The sequence below is a fragment of the Equus caballus genome, chromosome 23, assembly GCF_041296265.1.
Source record: "Equus caballus isolate H_3958 breed thoroughbred chromosome 23, TB-T2T, whole genome shotgun sequence".
Classification (NCBI taxonomy): Eukaryota; Metazoa; Chordata; class Mammalia; order Perissodactyla; family Equidae; genus Equus; species Equus caballus.
This window is the reverse complement of record NC_091706.1, coordinates 15781726-15806965: the sequence shown is the minus strand read 5'-3', so window position 1 is coordinate 15806965 and position 25240 is coordinate 15781726. Positions and strand designations below refer to the sequence as shown.

Genomic DNA, 25240 nt, shown 5'->3' with positions numbered 1-25240 from the left:
GCAGGACACAGAGGCAGGAATCTTGAGAGCAGGCCCTGCCACCAGAGGAGAGCAGGCCTCACGCACACAGTGCCGGGAGGAGTGAGGGAGCCAGGAGCGTTAGCCAGTAGGAAGGAGGCAGGGCCGGGCTGGGCACAGGGCTGCAGCACTCAGGAAGTGTGTGCTGACAGACACGTGACGGAGGGCTTCCTGCTCAGCTCTGAGCTGGGTTTACCTGGACAAACGTGCCAGCTGGTCTCAAAGGGCTAGCTGACGAAGGGGATCCAAACACACAATCTGATTTAGACAAACCTGAGAAAGAAATCAGCACTTTTTGTTCCTACTTTAAACTGAAAGCACTGGCCGTTTTCCCACTTCCACAGAAAGACTTTCTGCTGATGTTACAGAAGCTCCACTCAGTATATATCATGTGGACAAAAAAATAACACATTTGAAGAAATGAGGGAGCAGCACAATTTTCAGACAGGAAGAAGCAGCTGATTATTTTGAATTGCTGCTGGAGGAAGTCCACCCTACTCCAGCCCCACTCCTCCCGTCTTACTTTACTTTTCTAATATGATAACTACTTGACAATGTGGAACTACTGCATTCTGAAGAAACCAAGACTCTAGCGCTCTCCTTTAGGTTTGATAACACCCCGCCCCCACCCCAAGATACCCCCTCTCTCTTGGATTGCTGCCCCCCGCCTGCCAGAATCACTGCTGTATTTTGAGCGGCGTCACTAGTAGACAACTTAGCTACTAGCTGGAAGGAAGAAATCCATGAAAGCTGGGGGAGGGCAGGGGCATTCCTTCCCCACTTGGCCGTACCAGAGAGGAACACAGTGATAATGTACTTCATGCTATGAGTAAACACAGACCTTGAGTTCTTCTGAGGGTAGCCTACAAAAATAATTTTGGTAAAACTTTATTACATCTTATCTATACTGTTTACAGTTTCCTCATCTGTAAACTGGGGACATGAATACCACCACATAATTGGGGCTGTGATGAAAATTAGATGAGATTACCCATGTTAAGGACTTAAAATAGTGCCTGATCCGGAGTAGGCGCTCAGTGAATGGTAACTGTTGCTATTTTCTTTTAAATATATTTATCTATTATAATCATAAAAGAAAATAGTTTATTCTGGTATATGTCCCATGTCAGGGCAAAAATGCTTGAAAGTGAATTTGTCTGAGCTCCTTAGAAGCAGAGCAAGCTATATCCTCCATAAACATTTAAGTCCTATTTTAAAATCATAAATAAATAATTTAAAAATATACTTCTTTCCATATAAGGCTCCTTTTTAAAAAAAATAAGGACAGGTGATGTAAAAATTTTGTCCTAAAAAAAGAGACACTCTTTTGCTGATAGAATCAAATGGAAGAGCGGTATTAGAGTTCCAGGAGCAGTGAGCACAGCGTAAGAATTTTAAGGAAACTGGCAGCAGTGCTGACTTTTTTATGCTGTCCACAAACATATACAACTGAGGACAGGAACAGAGTTACTGCTTCAATAAAAAAAAATGACTTCCGAGGGTTTCTCCTTTATGCTAGTCAAATTTCACCCACTTTCACAGGTTTGTTCTGAGAAACAAAGTGAGAGTGCATAAATCAGTTTGTAAATGGTAACTTATTACACACGCACAAGGTACCCTCACTTGTAACTGTCGGTTAGAAAGGTACCCACAATGGACCCTTCGCCCATTTCAGATAAAGGGCCAATTCAGACCCAACAACTTAGAGGGGCAGGACTTATGGATGATTTTCAACTATGGACTGATAGTATATTTTTTCTCATCATAAGAATAATCATGTTCACTGCAGAAAGTACTAAAATGATGAAATCCAAAGCTACAACCCTCTGCAAGCCTCCTCTGCAGTCAGAACCCCCGTGACCTGTCTACACATTTGCTCTAGTCCCTTTCAGGTAAGTGCATGTCATGCATTTACACAAACATACATGCGGCTCCCTGCACACACAGGGCAGCATCCTGAGATGCTCCGCCCGTTCCCCCCGGGTGGGCAGTGCTTCCACTTCCAAAGGGCGCACTGAGGAGCGGAGCTCATGGTGTAGTCTGCTTTCTGCTCGCCAAGGCTGCACTTTCTAGGGACTGGGGATGACCAGGTTTTCACTTCATTGATACTCTTAGTAGAAAAGTCAGCCAAATGGTTTTCAGAAGCCTCTACACAAAACTAGGAATAAGTGTTTAAGATGCACAGAGGGTCAGAATTAAAGGTGAGGGGGAGGGGAGATTTTGCTTTCTTAAAAACAGTAACTTTTTGAGTAAATGGATTTGTTAAAGAAACAAATTAAAATAGTGAAGAACTCTAAAAAAGAGATTTCCCTTGAGATGTGAGTGTAAACATCACGGTGTGATTGGTGAACATACCTGCAGAGCCTTTAAACTGTGGGCACTCCTTTTTAATGTGCCCTTCTCTTCCACAAATAAAACAGCGCTTTTCTCTTAAGTCTTTGTCGTCCTGCCTCTTCCATTTCTCCGCCGGTGGCCTGAGAAGTCTCTCTCTCCCCAGGTCGCCGGCTGCCCTCACTGGCTTGGCTTTCTGAGGGGTGCACTGTGCGGGTTTATCTTCCTTTGTTGATGCCTCCCTCTCTGTGTACTTGTTCTGAATTTCCTTGTCCTCTTTGCTTCTTTTCTCTTTGTTCTCAGGGTATCTTTGGTTCAGGGTATCATCCTGATCTCGCCGCCGCCTCACTCTGTAGAAGAAGATACAATACTAGTAGGAAAAAGTGAAACAGAAACCTAACAAAATATTAAGACCATTCCAGGTTTAGGAGATGAATAGAAATAGAAAGTATCAGGGAAAAACACACATTTAACCAATTTAGGTCCACCTTCTCTATTAAGTAGCAACCTCAGGGCTTAAGGGTGTAGTTTTTCTTTTTCATTTTCAAAATTACTCTAGTGCTGTAAAGCCAGTTTTTGCAATTAGTGGAACTCCTTGGTTCAATATCTACTTTGATACTGAGGTGATGAAACTCAAATCTCCTTGGGGGATTTCTTGAACCTTTCTGGTCCATTAGCATTCTTTACTAGGCACTGGAAATTTGAGATGCGAAACTTTAATTTCACAAGACAATAATGGTTATAAGGAGATTTATGTTCTTAAAAGGTTAAAATCATTTCTTCCTTGCCCAACATGACCAGTGACTATTGTCTGAATAAAAACCGAAAAAAGTACTAAATAAAAGCCTCAAATTCCAGATGGTGACTTATTTTTAAGCAGCATGTTTTTAAATGAGAATATCATCATCCAGTTAAAAATACTCCCCCCAAAACAACAATATGCCCCACAAGCAACCCATGACACACCTCCCCTCCACCCCCGCCATACCCCACCCTTGTGCAAACATCACCAGAAGCAAGCATGGTGACGAAGCTGAGTAGGTCACCATAGCAATTATTAGGGGTTAAACTGCATCCAAGTGAAGGGTCCTATGGTCCAGTAAACGGTCAGTGAGTCTAAATTCCAACATGACAGACTCCAGTTATTGTACACTAGAAGTATAATTTACATTCTGAAGGAATCCATTGTACTTGTCGTTGACTGAAATGATTCTGAACTTCTCAATGCTGGAAAAGGGAAGGATTTTGTTGCCTCTTTTCTTCCTCCATCCTGGGTGGAGAGGTTGCTGACCAAATGACTGAGTAAAGATTAGGGCCATGACCAAAATCAGGAAAGGGGACCAGGCCCAGAAGACTGTCACCTGTACACCTGAGTCATTCCTAGTCAACTGCACTTAAAGCCATGTTTTAAATCACTTAATTCTCATGGTAAAAAATCTTAAATTTATCTGAGAACTGGATTTCATGCAAGTTTACTTTCTGTTACAATAGAACCTCATTTAAAAACTGGTAAAATAAGAAAACAAAAACAAAACCATCCCTTTTGAACATTTACTTACTTTCTCCTCATAGGACAATCCTTCATGAAGTGTCCAATTTTCCCACAAATTCGGCAACATCTATCATTTGGGGCCAGCTCTCCTTCAGTTAGCACATCTGGATCAAAAAAGTACTCCTAGCAGAACAGAAATATATACAAATCTGAACTACTAATGCGACAACAAAACACAAAAGCTAACCAGATGTCTATCAGGGATCTTATATCTCAACACTGACATATCATTATGTTTAATAATTATTATGTACACTGTTTAATTCCAAATCTAAAACAATCAAGCAGTCTCATTCAGGGTAGCTTTATCCAAATTCACTTCTGTTTATTTCTTTTCATCATGCAGAACACTGTTTAACTTTATACTGTAAAGGTAGCTTTTTTTTAAAGTACACTTCTAAGTAAGAGCATTACACATCCCTGTGAGTCAGCTTCCCCCGGACTTGAGAGGAGCATTTTATGTTTTCTCATAAAATGAAAAGGCTAAGGCTAAAATGTAACGAATTGAGGAAGGTGATTTGCATCACACATTACAGAGAAAGAGAAAGAAGCTATGTGTTGTTGCTTTGCTTTGTTGTGGCTTCTGAGTGGAAACATATCAGGAGAAAGGAAAGACAATGGTCTGGACTCCAGCCTCTTTGCCATGGAAATTAAGGTGGGAACCAGCAGCATCGGTGGCATCACCCGGGGAGCTCACAGGAAATGTAGAGTCTTGGGCTCCACCCCAGACCTCCTGAATCGGAAACTGCACTTTAACAAGATCCCCAGGGGATCTGCTTGAACAAGTTTCAGAAGCACTGGTGCAGAAGATTGCCACAGCAATATCTAGCAAAAACCAGATGGACAGAGGTAGTCAAATGCTGACTGTGCCTTTACACCCATATGCTTAAGGTTCATTCAGAAAGTGTTTATTAAGAAAACTAATACAGGAGAAAAACATAAAACCCTCTAGTTCCTAAGCCCCTTTTCTCTCACTGAAATGAACTTTTAAAATGCAATTTGTTTTGTTTCTCAAGAGTGTTGTTCCATAAAAACCTGAATATTGGGTTTTATGAGAACGGACAGTTCTCCAGCACAGGCGGTACTGTCTCTCTCCTAGTCCCATTAAGGGATTTATTATTCTTTGCAAGCAGACTGAAAAATCTGGACTTCATATAAGGAGCATGGAGGATGTCCTTAGATATGCACAAACTGCGCTTGGCAGAGGCTGGCATGGAGTTGATGCTGGTGGAACAGAAATGCTACCTATATGTGTTACCAAGGAAAAGCAGCAACAAAATTATTAATTTTCCCACCCAAACTCCATTTCTGGCTATTTCTCCCTGTTCTCCTGATAAATAGCCCCAAAACAGGGATGTTTAAAAAAAGGTTTTTAGAAATCACTTTGTACTGTAATTATCTCAGCTAGACGCACCAGACTTTCGGAGTATTTAAGTTATTACTGAAGTAAGTGTACAAATTAGGTGCTTAATAAAAGCTTTTAGAATTGGTTTTTGGTATTTACAACAAACACTTACCATTTTTGAGGGGTAGTCCTTTGGAAATCCTTTGACTGGAATACCGAATACTCTTCTACCATTAATAAATGCTTTCATTATAAAATTTGTCACTAAGAAGAAAAGAGTAAGTGCTCAATTAGATGGATTAAAAGGAAAAGAGATCACATTAATATTTACAAACAAAGAAACTTACTTTTCCTTGATAATCCAGCTCCAAGATTATGATTCAAATCAAAAGGATCTAAGAAAATTAATGAGAACAAAAAAGATAATCAAATAGGAAATGCCACTATGCATACATTAAGTGAGGCCTATATAAGGCAAAGAAAGTGTTACATACTTTATCTTTAATAAAAGTATTAAATGACTGCCTTTTTAACGAAATTCAAATCTGTAATACAGCTAAGTAGTATATACTCCTAAATATATGCCAAGTTTTTCCCCAAAAGTGTCCATCAGAAAAGAGAGTGTTGCCTTATCTTTGAGTCCTTACACATCCTTCATATTACGAGGAATTGCTTCATCATGAACAACCAAATGCTGTTTGGAGAAGACTTATTAGCCTGATATTATCTAATGATGCTGGCTGTGGAGGCACACAGAGGTCACAAATATACTTAAAACATTTTAGCACTGAATCTTTCTGCTAACCAACAAGCTTTTAATATCCCTTTAGAAAATAATTCATCACAGAGATCATAAAACACACTTATAAGATAAATTAAAACACACACACCTGTCCCACTGGCATGCCCATAGCTACCTGGGTCTTAATTTCCAATAAAAGCTTCAGATAAAGACTCCTATATGATCTCAAATGGCTACATCTCAAGCGTCTTGGATAGGGGTGTATATATATATATGATGTGTTCTGGATTATTACATGTTAGAGGACCCAGAAAGTGGTAGGAACGATGAAAAAAATGCTGATGTCAAAGATGTATGTGATACCTGAATAAATTGGTTCATGAAATAAATGGAGGTAAAGGACTATTTCTAAATCAAAATACTATTTTGTATATAATACTTAAATATGTGCAAATAATAATTCATAATTTAAACATTATGTGTAGATATTTAGTTATTTCCAAAAAATGCCTAATAGCATATTCAAGAAAGCAAAGGAAAAAAAACCCAAAACCTTTTTTGGAGAACATCTCATTAGGAAAATGGAGGCTTGCGTTCATAGAGCATATACGAAACGAGTGAAGAAGTTTTAATAAGAGGCACTCTTCCAGTTGTCTGTTAAGCTTCTAGCGCACAATAACTGAGATACGCCATTTGGGAGTTAGACTCACTAACAGTTTCCTGGAGCACAGGACCCTTGCCTCAGTTTAACCCTACACTAATCATTGCTATGAGAAGGTTACCCTCCTAGTAAGTTTGGTCATGCTTTCTTCTAGCGATCGTTATGTGTGTGTGTTTGCAAGTATTTCTGGCTATTGTACAGTTACAAACACTACTACTACCACCATCACTGCAATTTCTCAATTCTAGAAGAGCTGCTTAAAAGTCCTCTTTCTGATTAAGCCTATGGCTCATCTGAAAGCAACGTAAAAATTAAAAGCAAAAGATAATGAGGTTTCAAAAATTAAAAACAAAATATTAATAATTGGCAGACCATACAAATTTATTGTGATAATGGAAAGGTTTAAGACAAAGTTTTATGTTTTTGACATGTGAGATCCTAAAAAGTTAAAAGCCTATCTCTAGCCCATTGTGATCTGAATTTAATTTTATGAACGTTCACAGTATTTTAATACCACCAGTAGGCAGAAGTAATGACAAAAGCATAACCTATATTAACACATATTTAGGTGATATGAGTATATATGTACCTTCAATAACAATGTATTTTGAAGTCCACTGTTTCTTAAAAGTTGTAAGCAGACTTTTTCTCCTGATGCTAATAACATGTTCTTTAAAATCAAATTCCTCTGTGTAGAAACGAAGAAGACCCAACCATAGCTGCCCAACAGATTCTGTATTTTTTCCATATTCTGGCCAATAGGAGGGCTAGAAATAGAAGGGAACAAAGATATCATGCTCTCTGTTAAAGTGTTAATATCAACAGTCATTTGCATCTCAGGGAGTAAATTTGCACTTATTTTAATTAAGTTTAAATACATAAAAATATAATTACATAACTTTTCTTTCACATTTTAAAATACCATTTACATGAGTTTATTAATCTCTACCTTATGACTCAGAGATAGGGAGAGCTTAGGGTTTTAAACGTCAGAGTTCAGAACGCATGTTTGTGGAAGAATCTGGAAATAAATTTAAGAGCCTTGGCGATGTCTGAATTATTAGGTGTTTGTAACTTAAAGTCTTTCCAAACTCTCTGTAGAAAACCACAGAGGAAATATTCGTTCATTTGGAATAAAGTTATCTAACCATTTGGAATTTTAGGCATTAAAATAATCTTGGATATAGTCCCTAGAAACTCACCTGGCTTAATAAAAATGTTTTCAACTTCAAAGAAAACATCTGTATATGCTAGTTTTTTACTCTCATAATATAAATAAATGTAATAAGTGATAACACAGTTGTTGACCATCTACACTACAGCATAGCAGAGTGAACTTTTAGTCAAGGATGTAAAAAAACATCTTTACTCTTAAAATACGTACCAGTTCATCTATTTGATCAAAAAAATAAATATTCCAGCCATCAACAAATATTTCAGGTTTCTTTTCACCTCTGTATATCTGAAATTAATTTTTAAACTATTAGTATGGATAACAACTCAATACAATTGATAGAAAAACTCGTAGAAAACAGTTAAAAAACTTTAACTACAGAACTACAGAATTTTAGAAACGGAAGAGGGTTCAAAGATCACCCGGCTTTACAGATGAGAAGTACAATTTCCTTTACGAATACCTCCTGAAGGACAGGAATGACTGGCGGGTTCCTCTGCTGGAGGAAATAGAGCACCATAAGCGTGTATGCATAGGACGACAAGCTGCCTCTTGACGCGTCACCAATGTCGCACATCTGGAGGGCAGGCACGGGGACAAAGGAAAGAGCAGCTGGGTTTTCTGTTAAGTTTGCAGCTGTTCTACTATCACTAAAAGGAAGCTGCTTCTTTGGGCCCCAATATAAAAATGACACTTTCAAATGCTAAATATGCCAACAAAAGCAACCAACAGAAAATCAAAAACAAAACAAAACAAAAAAACCCCAACAAAGCAGAGGAACTATCAGTTACAAGCATTTTAGCTTGCTGGGGAGGGTTTCCCAGAAAGCTAAGCAAGCACTTGACATGGCTATAGTTCTTTAGAGAAAACAGACTCATGTTTTCAACAAAGTTTGCAGACACAATGAAATTTCCTGATAAACAGGAAGCTTTGGACTCACCTTTGTAAATACTTTCATGGTATAGCACAAATATTTCACTCTGGGATCAATGGCTGAATAAGCAGATAAGAGCCTTGTGTTATGAAGGGCCTGTTAAAAGGGAAATTACACCATTAGGCTATCAATTAAAAGAAAAGTTTTAAGCTGGAATATTCTGAAAAGGTTCACACTGTAATCCATTTTAGGATGAAGACATTTAGACTGAAACTAATAGTTCATTCTCCAAGATAAGCTTCATTAACTTACTAGCTAATAACTCTAAGTGACTGAGCTCATGACTTCCACTATGTGACTATGTCCTTGGTCTGAACATTCCTAGAAAATAAGAGCTATTAAAATAATCAGTTCCCTTTAAGTAGATGTAAGATTCCCCCACCCAGCTCTGACATTATTTAAATTAAACGCCCTTAGGGGCCAGAGAGGTCCCATAAAGCTCTGAGGCACACCGAGAGTGAGACCAAACTCTCTCCATCCCAAATTAAAACAAAGTTCATTCCAAACAAAAAGCACCTGCCACTCTGACCTCATTTTAAATGAACGCTAATATTAACTTACTTCTCTGTTACACCCCAGCCTCAAAACACTGCCCAGCACCTAGCAAGCACTCACAAATAACTGAAAGAATGAATAAGATGAAATGAATGGCTTTATTTTACTTGAGATTTTGTAAATTGAGACATTCATTCCCCTTAATCTCCCTAAAGAAAAAGCCTAGAGAAAATCTTACCAATGTGTTATACAAACTGATGTCCACTTCCAGCCCACTTCTCAAATGGAAGAACTTTACAATTGGCACCTTTGCTGTGGTAATAGGCAAGATGTTTCTCAGACCTAGGTTGGGAAATAAGTATCATTAAATACAGCAGCTGGGGATCTAAGATGCTCTTATGTTAACGTTCCAATATAAAATGATGTAAACCTAACTTTGGCTGTTTCCCTGTAGTCACTAGGACTAGTCAAACAATCCTCTATCAATTAACAAATATCTGGGAAGACTCTTGTGACAGAAACCAGTGTGTTTACATTTGTTAAACACACTGGTTTCTGAAGTACAAGAATCAACAAGGCAGCCACTGCCCTCCAGGAATTCACTGGATCTCGTGGGTGTAGGGCTGTCAGTCTGATAAACACCCAAACAAAGGAAACTACTACAGAGCCTGGATTATGCGGGCCCTACCTATTCTCTCCATATGACTGTATTTAATACGGAGAAAAGCCTATGGTGCAATCATGTGAATCCTCATGACAAAAGTTACTCATCATGGAGCTAGAAGTTATGACAATAAAAGAAAGGAATCAGCTTTAATAGGAGAGGAGGAAACTGCCTGAGCTGGGTTTTAAAAAAGGAGAACAAGAGGCAAAAAGAGAGGAGGCTGAGGGGATTTACTAGGCAAGGAAAACTGCACACGGAAAGGGTAGATGCCTGAAACAGAACAGCATGCTCAAAGAACTTCCATGGAATTGTGAAGGCTACAGAGCGGACCTGAGGAAAAGGAATAATGAGAAATAGAAGGTAGCGTAGAAACTGGGAAGAGCCCAAAAACAGAACATACATATTCTGCTACAAATTATCTCCTTAGAGGCAAAGAGAAGCCAATGAACTGGTCTAAGATGGAAGGAATCACTGACCACCTATGAGACAGGAACCAGCCTAATGAGACAAGGCCATCACAAGGCCCTGGGTCTAACAAAATAAGGCCCTAACAAGACTGGCCCTAACCAATCTGCAGACTAGGAGAATCAGACAGAGGCTGCCAAGATCCACATTCCATAGCCTCAGGACGTTCATGGGCTTACGTATGCGCCCAGCACCCAGGAGTCCACTGAAGGTGTCCCTAGCCCCATTAGCATAGTAAAAATCACAGCCAGGTGTGGAGAGCTAGCATGCTATTGATACATGCGTCACATGAGATGGCATATTAAACAACAGTGCAGGCGTAAGGAAAACTCCACCTCTACATGCCCTGACAAGGCCCTCCTCCCCAGCCTTTGCCTAATGGAAGCCCCACAGTTCCACTCCCTAACGAGCTGGTCACCTGCCCCTTTCCTTTCGCACCGGTTCCCTTGTGCCTCCCCTGTGCAAAAGTCAATAAACTTTTATTTTTCTACTCCTGTTTGTTGTCTTTCTTGTCTTTCCATCCTGGGGGACAATAAGAATCCAACACTCCAGTAACACATCTATTTAGACAATGCCCCTGAAAATGGACAGATTGAGGCACCCGGAATAGAGGCGGGGTGACCATTATGAAAAATGATCTGGGACTGAACTCTCATGGTGTTATGGGAACGCAGAGAAGCAGCAAGACACGTTTGAGAGCATCTATAACTGGATGAGGTGGGGAAGTGGAGGCAGGGGTGATAAGGGAGAAGGAGGGCTCTAACAGTAAGAGCTACCACTCCCTGAGTACCTAGAATCCTTTACAAACATTCCCTCCCAAGACTAGTCACCCTCACCTAACAGATGAAGAAACGGAAACCCAGAGAAATGAGCTTGCTAAGGAATGTGGAGCTGGTAAACTGGCGCTGGGATTCCAATCTAGGTACGACTGACTCTAAACTTCTACTGAGGCTGATCTGGGAGAGGCTAATTAGCACTTCATCCATTTTGGTGATTCCAAAGACGGCAATGTCAACAACCCAGAAAGAGGATTCAGAAGGAAGAGTAGGTAATGGTGGCTGTAGCAGAAGGGAGGCAGTAGAGAGAAAGATAAGTTCTTCCGAGAGTCAAGTGGCGATACCTAGAGGGCAGATACACAGTGATCCAGAACTCAGGAAAAAGGTATGTAGATGACAGAAGAAAGTTCAGCAAAAAACGTCTGTGTGGGAGAGAAGATGTCTAACTTATCCTGCTGGGGAGGAGGGGCAAGGAAGCTCATTTTTACTGAATACTTAGCATACGCTAGCCCCTGTACTTTAATGCATTACTTTTCATAATCTTAAGTGCTATTACTGTTATTCCCACTTTATAGACGAGGAACTGAGTGTTTATAATGAGGTTGAGTGACTTTCTGGGATCACACAGCCAACAAGTGGGGAGCCAAGATCGAAAACCAGAGTCTGACTCCAGAAACCCCACCGGCGACTTTGCCATACTGCCTCTAAATAAGAGAGTTTCTCTCAACCTCCTTCCCATTCTAGGATTCGACAGTTAACCACCATGAGACTTACAAGCCTGTCCTCTGGGCTTTACTCACAGCACCATCATCCTGGTTCTTGTTTATCATTCTAATGGCTCCTTTTTCGGTGTCTTTTCTTAATTTCTACCCACAGAAATTAAGGCTTAGTCCTCAACTTCTCTCAAAGGATTCCTCAGAATTCTGCTTTATTCTTGGTGTCTCCTTTCCCTCTCTTCAAAGCTTTCAATGCAAAACTGTTCTGCAATCCTGACGGACAACTCCATATTTCTAACTGCTTGCTGGACTGTTAACTCTTGGAGATTATACCTTCCTAGCAAATTAAACACTCCCACACTGGTGTTCTCTGCAAGCATCCCCATTTCTCAAGTGACATGAGCCTGAACCCTTATTTCCTACTTATAGGTACCAAATCTAGGAAATTTTCCTTTTCCTTTTAGGGCCACTAGCAGCTGGTTAAGGTCATTCTGCCCTGTCATTTGGATTACACTTTCTCCAAAAGACTATACAAGCTGCCTAAAAAGCTTAAGTTTTGCTTTTATTGAGTTCCTCCCCTCCTGAAGAAACCTCAGTGGCTTCCAAATATCTACAGACTTCACCTATTTTCTAATAGTTCCCACTTGAAACTCTTCTCTAAACTTACCAATCTTCTCACTGTCCTCCAAAATATACTACAGTGATTCTCACGTTCATGTCCATGCACTCTTACGAATGACTTCTCTTCCAATCCTTTTCAAATCATATTCATCATCACTGAGATCAGAACAAACCCATCTCTTCCACCAACCACCTTGATGCAACTCTTTCCCAGACTCTCTCTCCTCAGAAGTTACTGACTACTCATTATAGTCTCAGACTCATTTGGATAAACAAATACTACCTTATAGTGTTACACGGTGTGTGAGATTCTCTTACCTTTTATAAGATCTGACAGCTGTCCAAGGAAAGACTTGTGGAGACTTACTCATTTTCCCACCATCCCTAAGTGCCCAATACGGTGCTGAGCCCATGGGAGGCACCCAATTAAATGCCTGGGGAGACTGCTTTTAAAGATGTTAAATTTTAATTATAGCCCTCTTGCTATTATTAAATTCTTGTTCCATGCGATGTGCATTCCACTGTTATTATCTGTGTGTATAAGTCATTTCTAATCTAAAAATTACCTACTTTAATTTAACATGGTTCATTTTTAAGAAACAGACACTCCGGTATTTCAGGGAAAGGGATGTGATGCCTGAGTTTAATCTCTAACAGTATAGAAAAACACTGCGGTGAGCAACAGAGAATGATACATCAAATGGGGTAAAATGTTAACAGTGCTGGCTCTGAATGAAGGACATACAGAGTTCTTCATACAGTTTTTGCTGCTTTTCTTTAAGTGAAATTATTTCAAAATAAAAAGTCAAAATCAAGCTCAGTATTAAATAATTAATAGTTGTGGCAACTTAGCAATTTAGTTTCTTTGCATAATCTTCAAAAAAAATTAAAAAGCACACGATCTTTAGGGGTCAAATATCCAAGTGAGGGCAATGCCTATTTCAATGACCAAAAAAAAAAAAAAACCTGTATCAGTTCACATTAAAAGAAAAACAACAAACCTGATGCTCTAGGTTAACTTTCAGTGGGAATAAGCCAAAATTAAATATTTTTCCTTGTTATTTAAATAAAATGGTATCCTCTATATTTAAACACTTAAATAAAAAATACAAAAAAACGGGGCACTCCAGGTATATGTTTGTGTGTGTCTGTGTGTGTGCATGTCCATGCTGTGAATTTTAGTCTACTCTCGACTGAGACATAAGAAAGCTTTCCATGGATAGATCCATGAATTTTAAGTTCCATGAGGACATGGACCATATTGTGTTCACCTTCATTCCCAGCTCTCAGCAAAGAAATCTGCTGAACCACTTTTTAAAAGATTCTCACTGTTAACAGCATCCATAGCTGCCCCTGACAGCAAAGAAGTTGTTAACGGCATTTCAGCTCTGTGAACAATTTACAGAATCCATACATTTTACAACCATAAATTTAGAAATTACCTAGCCCAGTTTCCTCGATTTACAGAGGAGAGAAAAGAGATCAAGTGAACTTAAATGACTTGTTCCGGGTCCTGCACTGTTGCTGAGCAGCACAACGCAAATACAATGCATAACCCCAGTCCACAGTGCTTCCACTGCGTTTCACACCACTGTTAGTAACCCCTACACTCTGACTTATACAATGGCAATAAGGCAAAATGATTTCCAAAATTTTTTGCCTGTTCGGCATATGCTTTGATCTTGAAGTAAGACTGAGATAGGCAACAACAGGCACACAAATTATAACCAATTTCTCAGTCTTTCATAGTCACACAAGAGTTTTCAAAAACACCAATACAAGTATGCTATAAATACTGTTTCACTAGCATTAGTGAATTCTAAGTATGTAAAATAGTAACAAAAAAGACAAAAATGCTTTTAGAAAAAGCTTATAGAGGTACCTGAATGTTTTTTGAGGACTCTTGCCAATTCTTCAATAGTTCGTACACAGTCCAATCCCTGCAAGAAAAATGGCACAAAATACTGAATCCAAGGAAGACAGGTTCCTAACCCGGCTATAAACAGCTTCCTTTACCTTCAGGAATAATGAAACTAATTTCCACTCGTTCTATACATATTTTCCCTTCCAGGTGACCATTAGTCAGTGTTCATAGTTAATATCCTAAGGATACAAAAGCCCCATTCACCTGACTTACTAATTGCTTTTGGTAGTGCAACAAAGGCTGAAATCAGAGCCCCCAGAAAAGCCTCTGCACCATTGAGAACCTCTATTTTTTCCCCTCTATATAATTCTGTCACTCAGAAGTACCCTATGTGCCAGAGTAAGTCAGAGGGAGCACCTGTGCCCTGTCGCATTCATTCTGGGTAGACTTTCCTTACAGCTTAAGAGCTGACGAACTGCTGTGGAGTGTGATTGGCTCAGATTATTTCTCTATAGTACAAGCCAAAAGTATGAAGCACAAAATCAAAGCCATAGAGCAAATCTGAACAATACTTCAAATAGATCATACTAAAAACACTTGGGCTGACCCTTTTGAACATAAGCCCTTTTGACGGTTATATACATCCCAGAATATACTTAAAATTTTATTTTAGAAATGCCCTCAATACTAGTTTATAAATCATGTAAAAATTCAATCTTGATGATGTACAATAAAGTCATTCCATACATCAGACTCAATTTTGCTTATCCACCTTATTCACCAAAGTCAGGCTAGATAACTCTTGGCTGTTTTCTCAAATCAGATACATCCTCAAACGACAAAGACTTGAAACTAAGAAAAGGCATAACACCTTGAGCAGCAGCAGCCTCACCCACTTGGATAGACAGCATTTGGACTCTTGTTGAAAATAAGAGAAAGAGTAGGGATTCAGTACTTCTCAGACTTTATACCTCTTCTCAGTATTTTATATTTTCATAAACACCTTCATGTCCATTAGGGCTGGCAAACCTTTTCTGCTCTACGGGCCCTAAGGCCTGCTGCAACTACTCAACTCTGCAGTTACAGAGCGAAAGCAGCTCTAAGACAAAAAGGAAACGAAGGGGTGTGGCTGTATTCCACTAAAACTGTATTGACAAAACAGCCAGTGGGCTGAATTTAGCCCGTGCGCCATAGTTTGCTGACTCCTGACATACGTGATCCAAGCTGATATGCACAACAATCTCCTGAGGCAAGAGCATCGGAAGCGATCATTTCCATTTATAAACTATCAACCAAAGACCACATGTTTAGGGACTGACGAAACCAAGTTTGTCTCGAATCCAGGTCTGTGGACTGTAAAGTTAAATTGTACCATTGCCTGCCTGCCAAAAACCTTTTCGGAAGACTTTATGTGGGTGTATATATCTAAGTTCGCCTCATGGCCATGCCAGTGAGACACTGGAGTGGCTGGGTTTGGCTTTCTAGGATCCCCAGATGTTGATTTAAATATTCTCTGTACTACAGGTTGAAAGTACAAGCCTTTCTAACTCCTCACATTCACCACTAAACTTCTTAACGTATTTGGCTAGAGAGATTCTGCCAAACGGCATACTCCATATGATATGCCCTGATGAATTTGGAAAATACCAAGCTGTACTGTCAGTCAAGATTGTCAAATCACACTGCCACAGCAAATGCAAGTTTTATGTGGTCACTGTACCTCAGCAGTTTCAAGTCCATTAATTGTCATACAGACGTCAAGGTCACTCTGTTTGAACCCAAATCCATTTTTGGAGGAGCCAAACAAGCTCAATTTAGTTCCTGTTAGGGATATATGAAAAGTAATAACTAATTACCTGAGTACATTTAATTTTCTGATCAAAACGGCCCTCTCATGAATCAAAAATACCCAGTTGTTAACTACCTCTATTAATCTTATTATAATTATGTTCTCTTATTAACAGTCATTAACCATAAATTATTTCCTCTCAAAATTTACTTTAAATACAAGCTGTATGTGGCATGAAAGATTACAAAGCAGTATTTTATTCTTAAATGAAAGGACATTTCAAGGAAATATGGATCACCTCAACATATTTAATAAACTTACTACTTTCTAAATGAATTTACTTTTTAGAGGTGTGAACTTTGACTCTAAACATAATAATAAATGATATTCACTTGTGGTGTCTGCTAAGAGAAATCCCAGACTCAGGTGTCTCCTGTTGGCATACTAGCAGTGGGCAGACCAAAGACTGTGTCAGGTATCTCACGGAACAGCTAAGCCTTGTTCCCACCATCATGCAAGATTATTTGATTTTCAAAATTAGTGTGCTTGGAACACATGGACTCATTCGGAAGGGAGGTCACGATGCCTTTCCTTTCTTAAACGTAAAAAATGATTTACCTGGAAACTCCTGTCTTATGAAACTTTCTAGGTTTTGCCGAATATGTTCACGAGCCTGATCTTCTAAAATAGTTGGAGAAAAATCCTCTGTTTAAAATAAATAGAAACATTCAGAAACATTGTTCACATTCTCTGAAAAAACTGTATTTTTTATAAAATAAAACCTAACAAGCTTAAAAAAAACCACCCTAAATTGTGTGTCCTCTCAGTAGACAGCACTAGTAATGTAAAATAAAGAGAATTGTCTTTTTAAAAACGTCTATCACCAAGAACTGCTTCTGCAACGGAAACGAGCCTGAGCAGGGGTTCTGTAGATGGGTTCCACAGAGACTCAGGCCTCTAGACAATGGCCTCAGGGAACTACCCTGGGGTTTGAACACAAAAGTCTGTGAGCATGTACATATATATTTTTTCTAAGGAGAACCTGTAGTTTCTTTTCTATAATCTCCAAAATGGTTTAAAAAAAAGTCACTGGTTAAGAACCAGTGTCTTCTGGCACAGACAGACATCTTAAGATGTGGCTAGGCGCCTTAGGTTCTTCCACTAAACAGCTGCATGCCGTTCCTTTAAATGTTTTTTCTTTGTAGAACTTTAAACTTCTCTATTCCAATGCTTCCCCAAACCGGTGCTCCTTAAAGGGCTGTTACATAGGCTATAAATTAGCATTATTTAAAAAGTATTCTATGCTCCAATTTTGGAAATGTTGGATTTAAGAGTAAAATAGGTTTTTAACCATAACATTTCTCAGAAGCTTTATTATGCTAATGTGCTCTGTGACTCTTTAAGGGAGGGGCAGTATGTAGTTATTCCCTACTTGACCTGTGGAATACTTCTTGTCATGAAATACTATTAACTATACCTGGAAAAACATTTCAAAGAACACCAGCTGGAAAATGCTAGTATTCTAATCTTAAGACTTAAAAGATCCTCCCTTCTTGTCTTTCTTGAACAATTATTTATTGTGTGTCTCAAATGGAACAGGACACATAGAATACAGTGGAGAAAATGGAGAATGGAAGAGACTTTGTCCCTGTAATGGAGCTAACAGGCTAGTGATTCAGATCACTCTTGAGAAAATGTCAATTTAATATTCTGACAAATCAAAAGTAATGTTAATAACTTACTATAACACTGGATGCAAACTTGATCTAAGATATTTGAAAATTTGGGTGTTAATGGTGGCAAAGGTTCCAGCTGGATTCTTTTGAAGTCTTCGGGACAGTCCTTCTTTAGATGACCCTCTCGTTTGCATAAACTGCATACTACCATAGGAGACTGCAGGAAGATGGCAAAGCAGAACAAGACTTAAGATAAAATTTTATTTGCCAAATAAAGGGGTCTTGAATCTCTTTTTAAAAGTACACAGTCCAATTATGGAGATTTCTCAAAAAATTAAACAGAAATACCATATGACCCAGCTATTCCACTACAGGGTATTTATCCAAAGAACAGGAAATGAATAATTCAAAAAGATATATGCACCCCATGTTCATCGCAGCATTATTCACAACAGCCAAGATGTGGAAGCAACCGAGCGTCCATCAACGGATGAATGGATAAAGGAGATGTGGTATATATATCGAATGGAATACTACTCAGCCATAAAAAAGGACAAAATTGTGCCACCTGCGGCAACATGGATGGACCTTGAGGGTATTATGCTGAGTGAAATAAGTCAGATGGAGAAAGACAAATATTGTATGATTTCACTCGTATGTGGCAAATAAACACATGGATAAGGAGGACAAACGAGTGGTTACCAGAGGGGAAGGGGGTGGGGGAGGGCGAAAAGGGTAAAGGGGCACATGTGTAAGGTGATGGATGAAAACTAGACTACTGCTGGTGAACATGATGCAGTCTACACAGAAACTGATATATAATAACGTACACCTGAAATTTACACAAGTTATTAGCCAGTATGTCCTCAATCAAATAATTTTTAAAAAAGTTTACTTTTTTTAGTTTACTCTTTACTTCCGAAAGGAATGAAAATATAATGTGCAGCCTCTCCAAACTATCTGAGATGGGGATACCTTATGGGAAACTCAGGAGAAAAAGGCAGTTATTTTCACTGTCAACAGCATTGCCTTTCTTCTATGCAAATCCCCACCAGTCTAAGGAGGGAAGTGGACCAAGTGGTTGTACTGGAGTGAAAGACCAACTTCTTAACCGTTACTAAAACAGGGGAGAGCCCTGTTCTAGTAAAACTGAAATTACATGCACTAAAATGATGCCAAGTCTCCTAGTTCTACATCTAGGAGTGGCACTGATTACCTTGCCTTTGGTGAAGGTGAGTTTACTAAATTCATAGAAGAAATCAGACTGATGCACAGCTGAATTTTCCTCATGTACGTTTTCTTCTTTAAGACTGATTTTATTAAGTTCCATTAGTAGAGCTCCATCTACATGTTTTCCACTTTGTTTCAAGTCTTCATACTTAGCAGACCTGCCTAATTCCTCATCCTCTTCAGACAAGGCATCTTCATCCCCTGATCCAGTGTAGATATTGTCTAACTCATCTTCATTAGCAATATCATCCTCATCTTCCCTTCGGGTAACAGAGAGCCTGGGTTCTTCATCCTCCTCCTCCTCTTCTTCCTCCTCCTCCTCTTCATCGGAGTGAATGATTCCTGACGTCCTGCCCTGTCTTGAAGGGGCAAAGTGGCTTAGCGTGTCTTCGAGATCATCAGTACCTTCCATGCTTTCTTCATCAACATCAGCCTTGCCATCTAAAGAAGCATATCCATCACACTCTTTAGCCGTAGGATTTTGGAAGCCTTCTAAATCCAAAGTGCTGTCTGTGTCATCATTTTGTGTGCTGCCACACATGACAAGCTCTCCATGTTTGCTACTGCTTAAAGCTTGAATGGTGGCAGTCAGAAGATGCTTCTTGCTCTCCCTTTTAATTTTTTCTTTCCCAGTTTTACCTCCTGTTTCTTGATGGTGTACTTTAATATCTTCATAATCATCACAACCGACCTCTGCCTTGATACAATCTGAGTTTTCCAGATGGACACTGACGTGTGCATTTCCCATTTCCTGTGTTGGCGGGCTTTCAAAGCTCGCAGCAGTCCCTTTAGGAGTAAGTGACTGTACCTTGCAGGTGTTTGCAGTTGAACTGGCAGCACCAGAACCTTGAGCTAAAATTGAGTTTTTGAGCCTATCATCTTTTACTTGCACAGCTGGATCACGCTTTGCTACTTCTTTAGAATGTTCGGAAATGCACATAACAGTACTCAGAGGCTTTGGAAGGCTGGATTTTGTAATTTTATGTGGAAGAGCAAAATATTTATATGTTGTCCTTAAACAATGAAGTATATATTCAAACACGGGTTGATTATTTAGGGTCCTTGCCACATTTCTTTTAACAGAGTATGGATCTGTAACAACAACAAAAAAAATCCACCACTTCATACATTTCTATTTCATGTTTTAAAAATGAGCCTGCTATAGATAAAAATAGACAACTAGTAAACAATAGTAAAATTTAGCATGTATCTTATATGCTTTTTAAAATATTGGGGATGGAGAATAAAAAGATATAGTTTAAGAACAAAAAGGAATGTTTTCTTATCAACATCTGCTCTATGAAGAGAACCCATTCTGTTCAGAAACAATACCCCTTCCCTATTTTGTTCTGTGACTGTGGAGGTAAAAAAGATGTCATTAGTGTGGCTCTTGTGCCCTCGGGAAGGCAGGTCTTCCCGCCAAGCTCTGCTGAGTGCTCTGCCTCCCACTCAGCCAGGCCCTGTGGTTTGTAGAGCTTACCTCCACTCTTCTGCCCTGGGAAGCCCCATCACTGAACTGCTGGACTGAATTCAGGGGCGAGAGGGAGGCACCAGGAGGAGACACCACTTCTCTCAATCTTTTCTCCTCCCCTAGAACTCCAGCAGGTTAGGCAATTGGCCAGAAGAGCTGAGCCAGAGAAACTGCAGGGGAGGGTTTAAAAATGTGAGATCCCCATGACTGCACACAGAATTTATGCAAAATGCAAAAAAACTCTCTTATGCAATACAAAGCTTGAAAAAAAATCAAGCAAAAATAAGAGAATTCCATTTAGGAGGTTCTTTAAGTTATTTGAAGGAGGAGAATTAAGATTTCTAGAGGGGTTTCAACCTCCTGACTTTGCAAAGCTGAGAAGAGCTAGTCCATTTAATGAAGTCTACAGGGCACATCAGTGTGTCTTTTATGCAATGGTTTCAGTTCAACGAGCCTTCACTAGAAAAAGTGTTTTTTATGAACAAGTTCTAAATTTTACTGCAAATATTCCGAAAATAATTATCCTTTCTCTCTATGGAGAGGAATTCAACAAAGAATGTTATTTTTCACGAGAAAAAGTATTTTCTCATCTTTGTAAAACTAAACAACATCAACAACAATCCATAAAAGAACTGAATCTAAAAATCCAGAAATAAGAACAGTAAGGAAGAAAGGGGATTCACGCATCACTGGGAAAAAACCTAAGCATTTAAGTTATTAAGCAATTTACAAAGAAAGCAAGGACTCAGCCAGCCATTATTTTAGTTATTGAAGTAATGAAGATGTTTCACTGCAGCACTTAAAACATTCAGGAAGAACAGTTTCGTCCCTTGCAAAGGTCCACTGTAACACGTGCAAGATGCTAACTATTTATTTCACTTTTGGGGTCAGGCCTACCTTATATGAAGGAGCTGAAAAGAAACTGAAATGAAAAGCATGCTGTTAGACTGGTAGCTTAAAAAAACGGAATTAAACATTTTGAGATACCTTCAATAGCAATGCGCTTTTTGGGCCAATCCTTCGATTCACGAGATATTGATTCTTTGACACGGATGCTTATCACTAAATCAGCCAAATTAAACTCTAAGGCATAGAATCGAAGCAACTCCACCCAGAGCTGCCCAACTGGTACGGAAGGCTGGTGTTTTAAATCGAATGTTAATGATACCTATTAATAGCAGAGAAAACATACAGGTTATTGCAGATGTCAGCAGAATCTGAAAAATCAGAGATCATTCAAGCATCAAACTAAAAAAATCTGAAAAGCCTTAGCAAAAGACAGGAATCTGACACTCCATCTACATAAATCACAGTCTAGGTTCTATTTTGCTTGTGGGAACACAGCTTCCCTTCACTGGCCTCCTGGGATTAGTTATGGTAAAATGCAGTCACCACCACAGGAACAGACAGGCAGCACTCCTTGTTCCGAAGTCTTAAGGACGGGGGAGAACTGTGCGTGGAATGCTACAACCCAGCACTGAGCTCTCCGTCACTGCCGCCGGAGGGCGCCTTCAGTGACACACACGGACGCGGGCAGCAGCTAAAGGGGCAGAGCAAAAGGAAAACACTCCTCTCATTTTGAGAAGCTAGTAAGTTCACTGCATCTGCCCGTGGCAACTGATTTTAAAGTCAAATAACTCTTGATATCAGAGATTGAGACTAGTTTTACATTCACAGACTCTTGAGAAATTGGAACATACAGTGATGTAACATATTGGAAAGTGCATAGAATTTAGAATAGAAAAATAATTGGTTCAAATACTGATTCTGCCACTTCACAGCTCTTAACTGCCCTGTGACTTAGCTTCTTCGTCCTCAAACTGGCAGTACAGCACAGTGGCTGAGAGAACTGGCTTTGGAATTTGACACTTTAAGCATGAAATCCAGTTCTGCCATGTCCTAGCTGTGTAGCATCCTGGTCAAGGTACACTAGCTGTCTAAGCCTCGGTTTCCTCATCTGAACAATGGGGATCACAGTACCCACCTCATAGGGTTGTTGGGAGGACTGAGTGAGAGAGTATCTGTAAAGAGCTTAGCACAGTGCCTGGCACACATGTTCAAAAAATGGTCGCTATCATTATCTGCAGAGTAGGGATGATACCACCTATAACACAGGATAGTTACGTGGATTAAATCAGAAACAAGGGAACGCATCTGGCAGACTTGGCTGCTTTCTGTATTTTTTCACTTAGGTATAGGCTTTTAAGAACAAGAAATCCATTTGTCATTGAAACATAAGGTCACAACTGTAAGATGCTCTGAAGAGGTAATCTAGTTCAACTCCCAAATGTTACAAGAGAAGGATCTGAAGCCCAAAGGGTTGACGTGCCTTGTCAAAGGTCCCCCTGCTTGTGAGTGGTACAATGAGAACAACATCCCCCGAGCCCAGCACAGTGCTCTCTCACCACGCCACGCAATCTAGACACTGTCTAGATCTCAACTTCAGAAGTGGCCGCATGATTAATCTCTCCAAGTAGCATGAGAGTGTAGAGATAAAGTATTTAATTGGACTTACGGCAATACCTTTTCCTGCTAAGATATACAAACTTGTTTCCAATCACACTTGTTTGCATCAAGCTTCAAAACAGATGATATGGTATTTTATTAACTATTAAATCTCAACCACAAAGGTTCTGTCAAATAATATAATCATTGAGTGGATTTACAAAGCAGAAGTGATTGAAAATGGAAGTTGTCTAGGTTCCAACAGTATAGTTGAGGACAAAAAGAAAACCTCCAGAAATTGAAAGCCTCTTAAATTTCACCTCTTTATCCATAGCCTTACTCAGCATTACCAAGGACTTTTAAGCATCTCACTGAAATGACTTGATAATACCGTAACATGGAACTTAAGAGATCTTCAACATATCTAGAGTAATGGTACTTAAGCTGTTTTTTTTTTATTGGTTTTGCAAAGTAGAGAACATTTTCAAATAAAGTAAGAAAAGCAGCTAACAATTACTGAGTGCTTACCACATGCTTGGCACTGAGTTAAGCATTCTATAAATCAATGACTCTATGAGAGGTAGCAATATCATCCCCATTTATAGGTGAGGAAACTGGGACATAGGAGGACTGAGTTGCTTGCCCAAGGACACACAGCTAGGAAGTAGGAGAGCTGGCATATAAATTCACATATTTTGGCTCCACAGCCTGTGCTCTTATCCACTACCAGAACCCAAAATATAACACCACATAAAAGTGATGCTGTTTTGGTGGCAGCAGGGGTAGAGTGGCACCACCTCCCTCTCCCCCGCAATGCTCAAGGATTCTAGAAAACACAACTGCAGAATCTAGGATTCACCACTAATTCCTCATTTTGGCATGGATTGGAGGAGTGACATGACTTTTTTGTGTAGAGCTGGGATTAGAACCCTAGTCTCAGTATTTTGTGGATATTATTGTCATTTCACCCCAAAGGGTTAGGTGATGGGGTCAGGAACCATTCACCAATTTGAGACAGAATACGATTTTTATTACTAGTATAATTACATTGCTCAGATTTTTGTTTGAAATTCAAATGGGAATTCTTTCCCTGTGCAAATTCTGACCCCTAATGGGATGGATGAGGACAAGTACTTTAAACCATGTACTTATTCACTGTTAGTTCAGTAATTTGAGGTTAGTTACCTTTTCATATATTTAATGCTTAGAACACCATATAAGATCTTAGCTCTCTGAGAACAGATAGGGATTTACCTTTGAATTCTTAATATCTTTCACAGGACCTTGCAAACAGTGAATTTAATGCTCTGAATTTTACCTTTTCTCGTTACCTGTCTATTCAAAGGACTGAATAGACCAGGAAGTGAAACATCCATGAAATAGTTGATGTAGGTGAGGAAAGAAGAGGGCTCATTAGCTCATAAACTCGACAATGGACAACTGAATTAAAAATAGATGGTAAAATGAGTAATGAAAGAGAACAGACCTGTCCCCTTTTAACGGGCACTTCTTTTGGTGCCTCTTCTTTTGCTGTGTCTGTGTCCTCTGCAGCATTATCACTGTATTCCCAAAGCACAACGTCTTTCTGAATGTCTTTAAGGTTGAAGTTTCCTAGTTTGTTTAATGAGAATCCTTCAATCTAGGAAAAATTAGACACATAGTATCATGAGGTAGAAAATTTTATATTAATCAGAGCATCTTAACCCTGGAAGAAATGAAAAAATAACATAGTTCATTAAAAATACTAAGGGTATCATTCATGGACTGTCTCTGAGACATTTGTAAATTTAAAAATATTTTTTAAAGTAAAAAATAAGGTTTTGATTAGCAAAAGAAATGGTGACTTTGTGATATAATTATTTAGTAAATAGTCTAAGAGAAGGCAACATGGCCTAGGGCTAAGGCCATGGGCTCCAGAGTAAAACTGCCTGGGCCCAGATCTCAGCTCCCTAGTGCACCAGCTGTGAGACCTTCAGCAAGGCACTCACTCTCTTTAGGCCTCAGGTTCCTGGGAAAAGGGCTACCCTAGAACCTCCCTCATTGGATGGTGTGATATGAAATAATGGACATAAACCATTCAGATACAAGGTAGGGCACACAGTAAATGCTCAATAAATGTAAGAAAGGATTTCTATTGATGTAATAAGATGCAAATTGCTAAGGAAAATAGTCTGGGCTCAGATGATCTAAGAAATGTGGAAAAACTTGAAGAGGTTTCTTTATTGTACAATAGGATTTATCACAGCCTTTAAACAGGTTAATGTACATAAT

At 39.3% G+C, this 25240-nt stretch overlaps 1 protein-coding gene across 11 annotated transcripts in view; it reads right to left on the bottom strand.

Annotated features, from left to right (window-relative positions):
• TUT7 (terminal uridylyl transferase 7) overlaps nucleotides 1–25240 on the bottom strand; it is a 59736-nt gene that overhangs the window by 11464 nt on the left and 23032 nt on the right. For 6 of the 11 annotated variants that reach the window (XM_070248528.1, XM_070248526.1, XM_023627113.2 and 3 more), the window contains exons 11-26: nucleotides 24456–24608; nucleotides 21512–21692; nucleotides 19040–20145; nucleotides 17890–18040; nucleotides 16766–16852; nucleotides 16079–16179; nucleotides 14377–14434; nucleotides 9491–9594; nucleotides 8764–8853; nucleotides 8287–8400; nucleotides 8034–8111; nucleotides 7239–7416; nucleotides 5594–5641; nucleotides 5419–5510; nucleotides 3909–4024; nucleotides 2374–2699 (exon numbers count right to left, since the gene is read on the bottom strand). In XM_070248528.1, the coding sequence (XP_070104629.1) occupies nucleotides 2374–2699; nucleotides 3909–4024; nucleotides 5419–5510; nucleotides 5594–5641; nucleotides 7239–7416; nucleotides 8034–8111; nucleotides 8287–8400; nucleotides 8764–8853; nucleotides 9491–9594; nucleotides 14377–14434; nucleotides 16079–16179; nucleotides 16766–16852; nucleotides 17890–18040; nucleotides 19040–20145; nucleotides 21512–21692; nucleotides 24456–24608 (2983 nt within the window). Of the gene's footprint in view, nucleotides 1–214; nucleotides 292–2373; nucleotides 2700–3908; nucleotides 4025–5418; nucleotides 5511–5593; nucleotides 5642–7238; nucleotides 7417–8033; nucleotides 8112–8286; nucleotides 8401–8763; nucleotides 8854–9490; nucleotides 9595–14376; nucleotides 14435–16078; nucleotides 16180–16765; nucleotides 16853–17889; nucleotides 18041–19039; nucleotides 20146–21511; nucleotides 21693–24455; nucleotides 24609–25240 lie in introns of all 11 variants that reach the window. The other 5 variants (XM_070248521.1, XM_023627112.2, XM_070248522.1 and 2 more) reach the window with 1 other exon arrangement.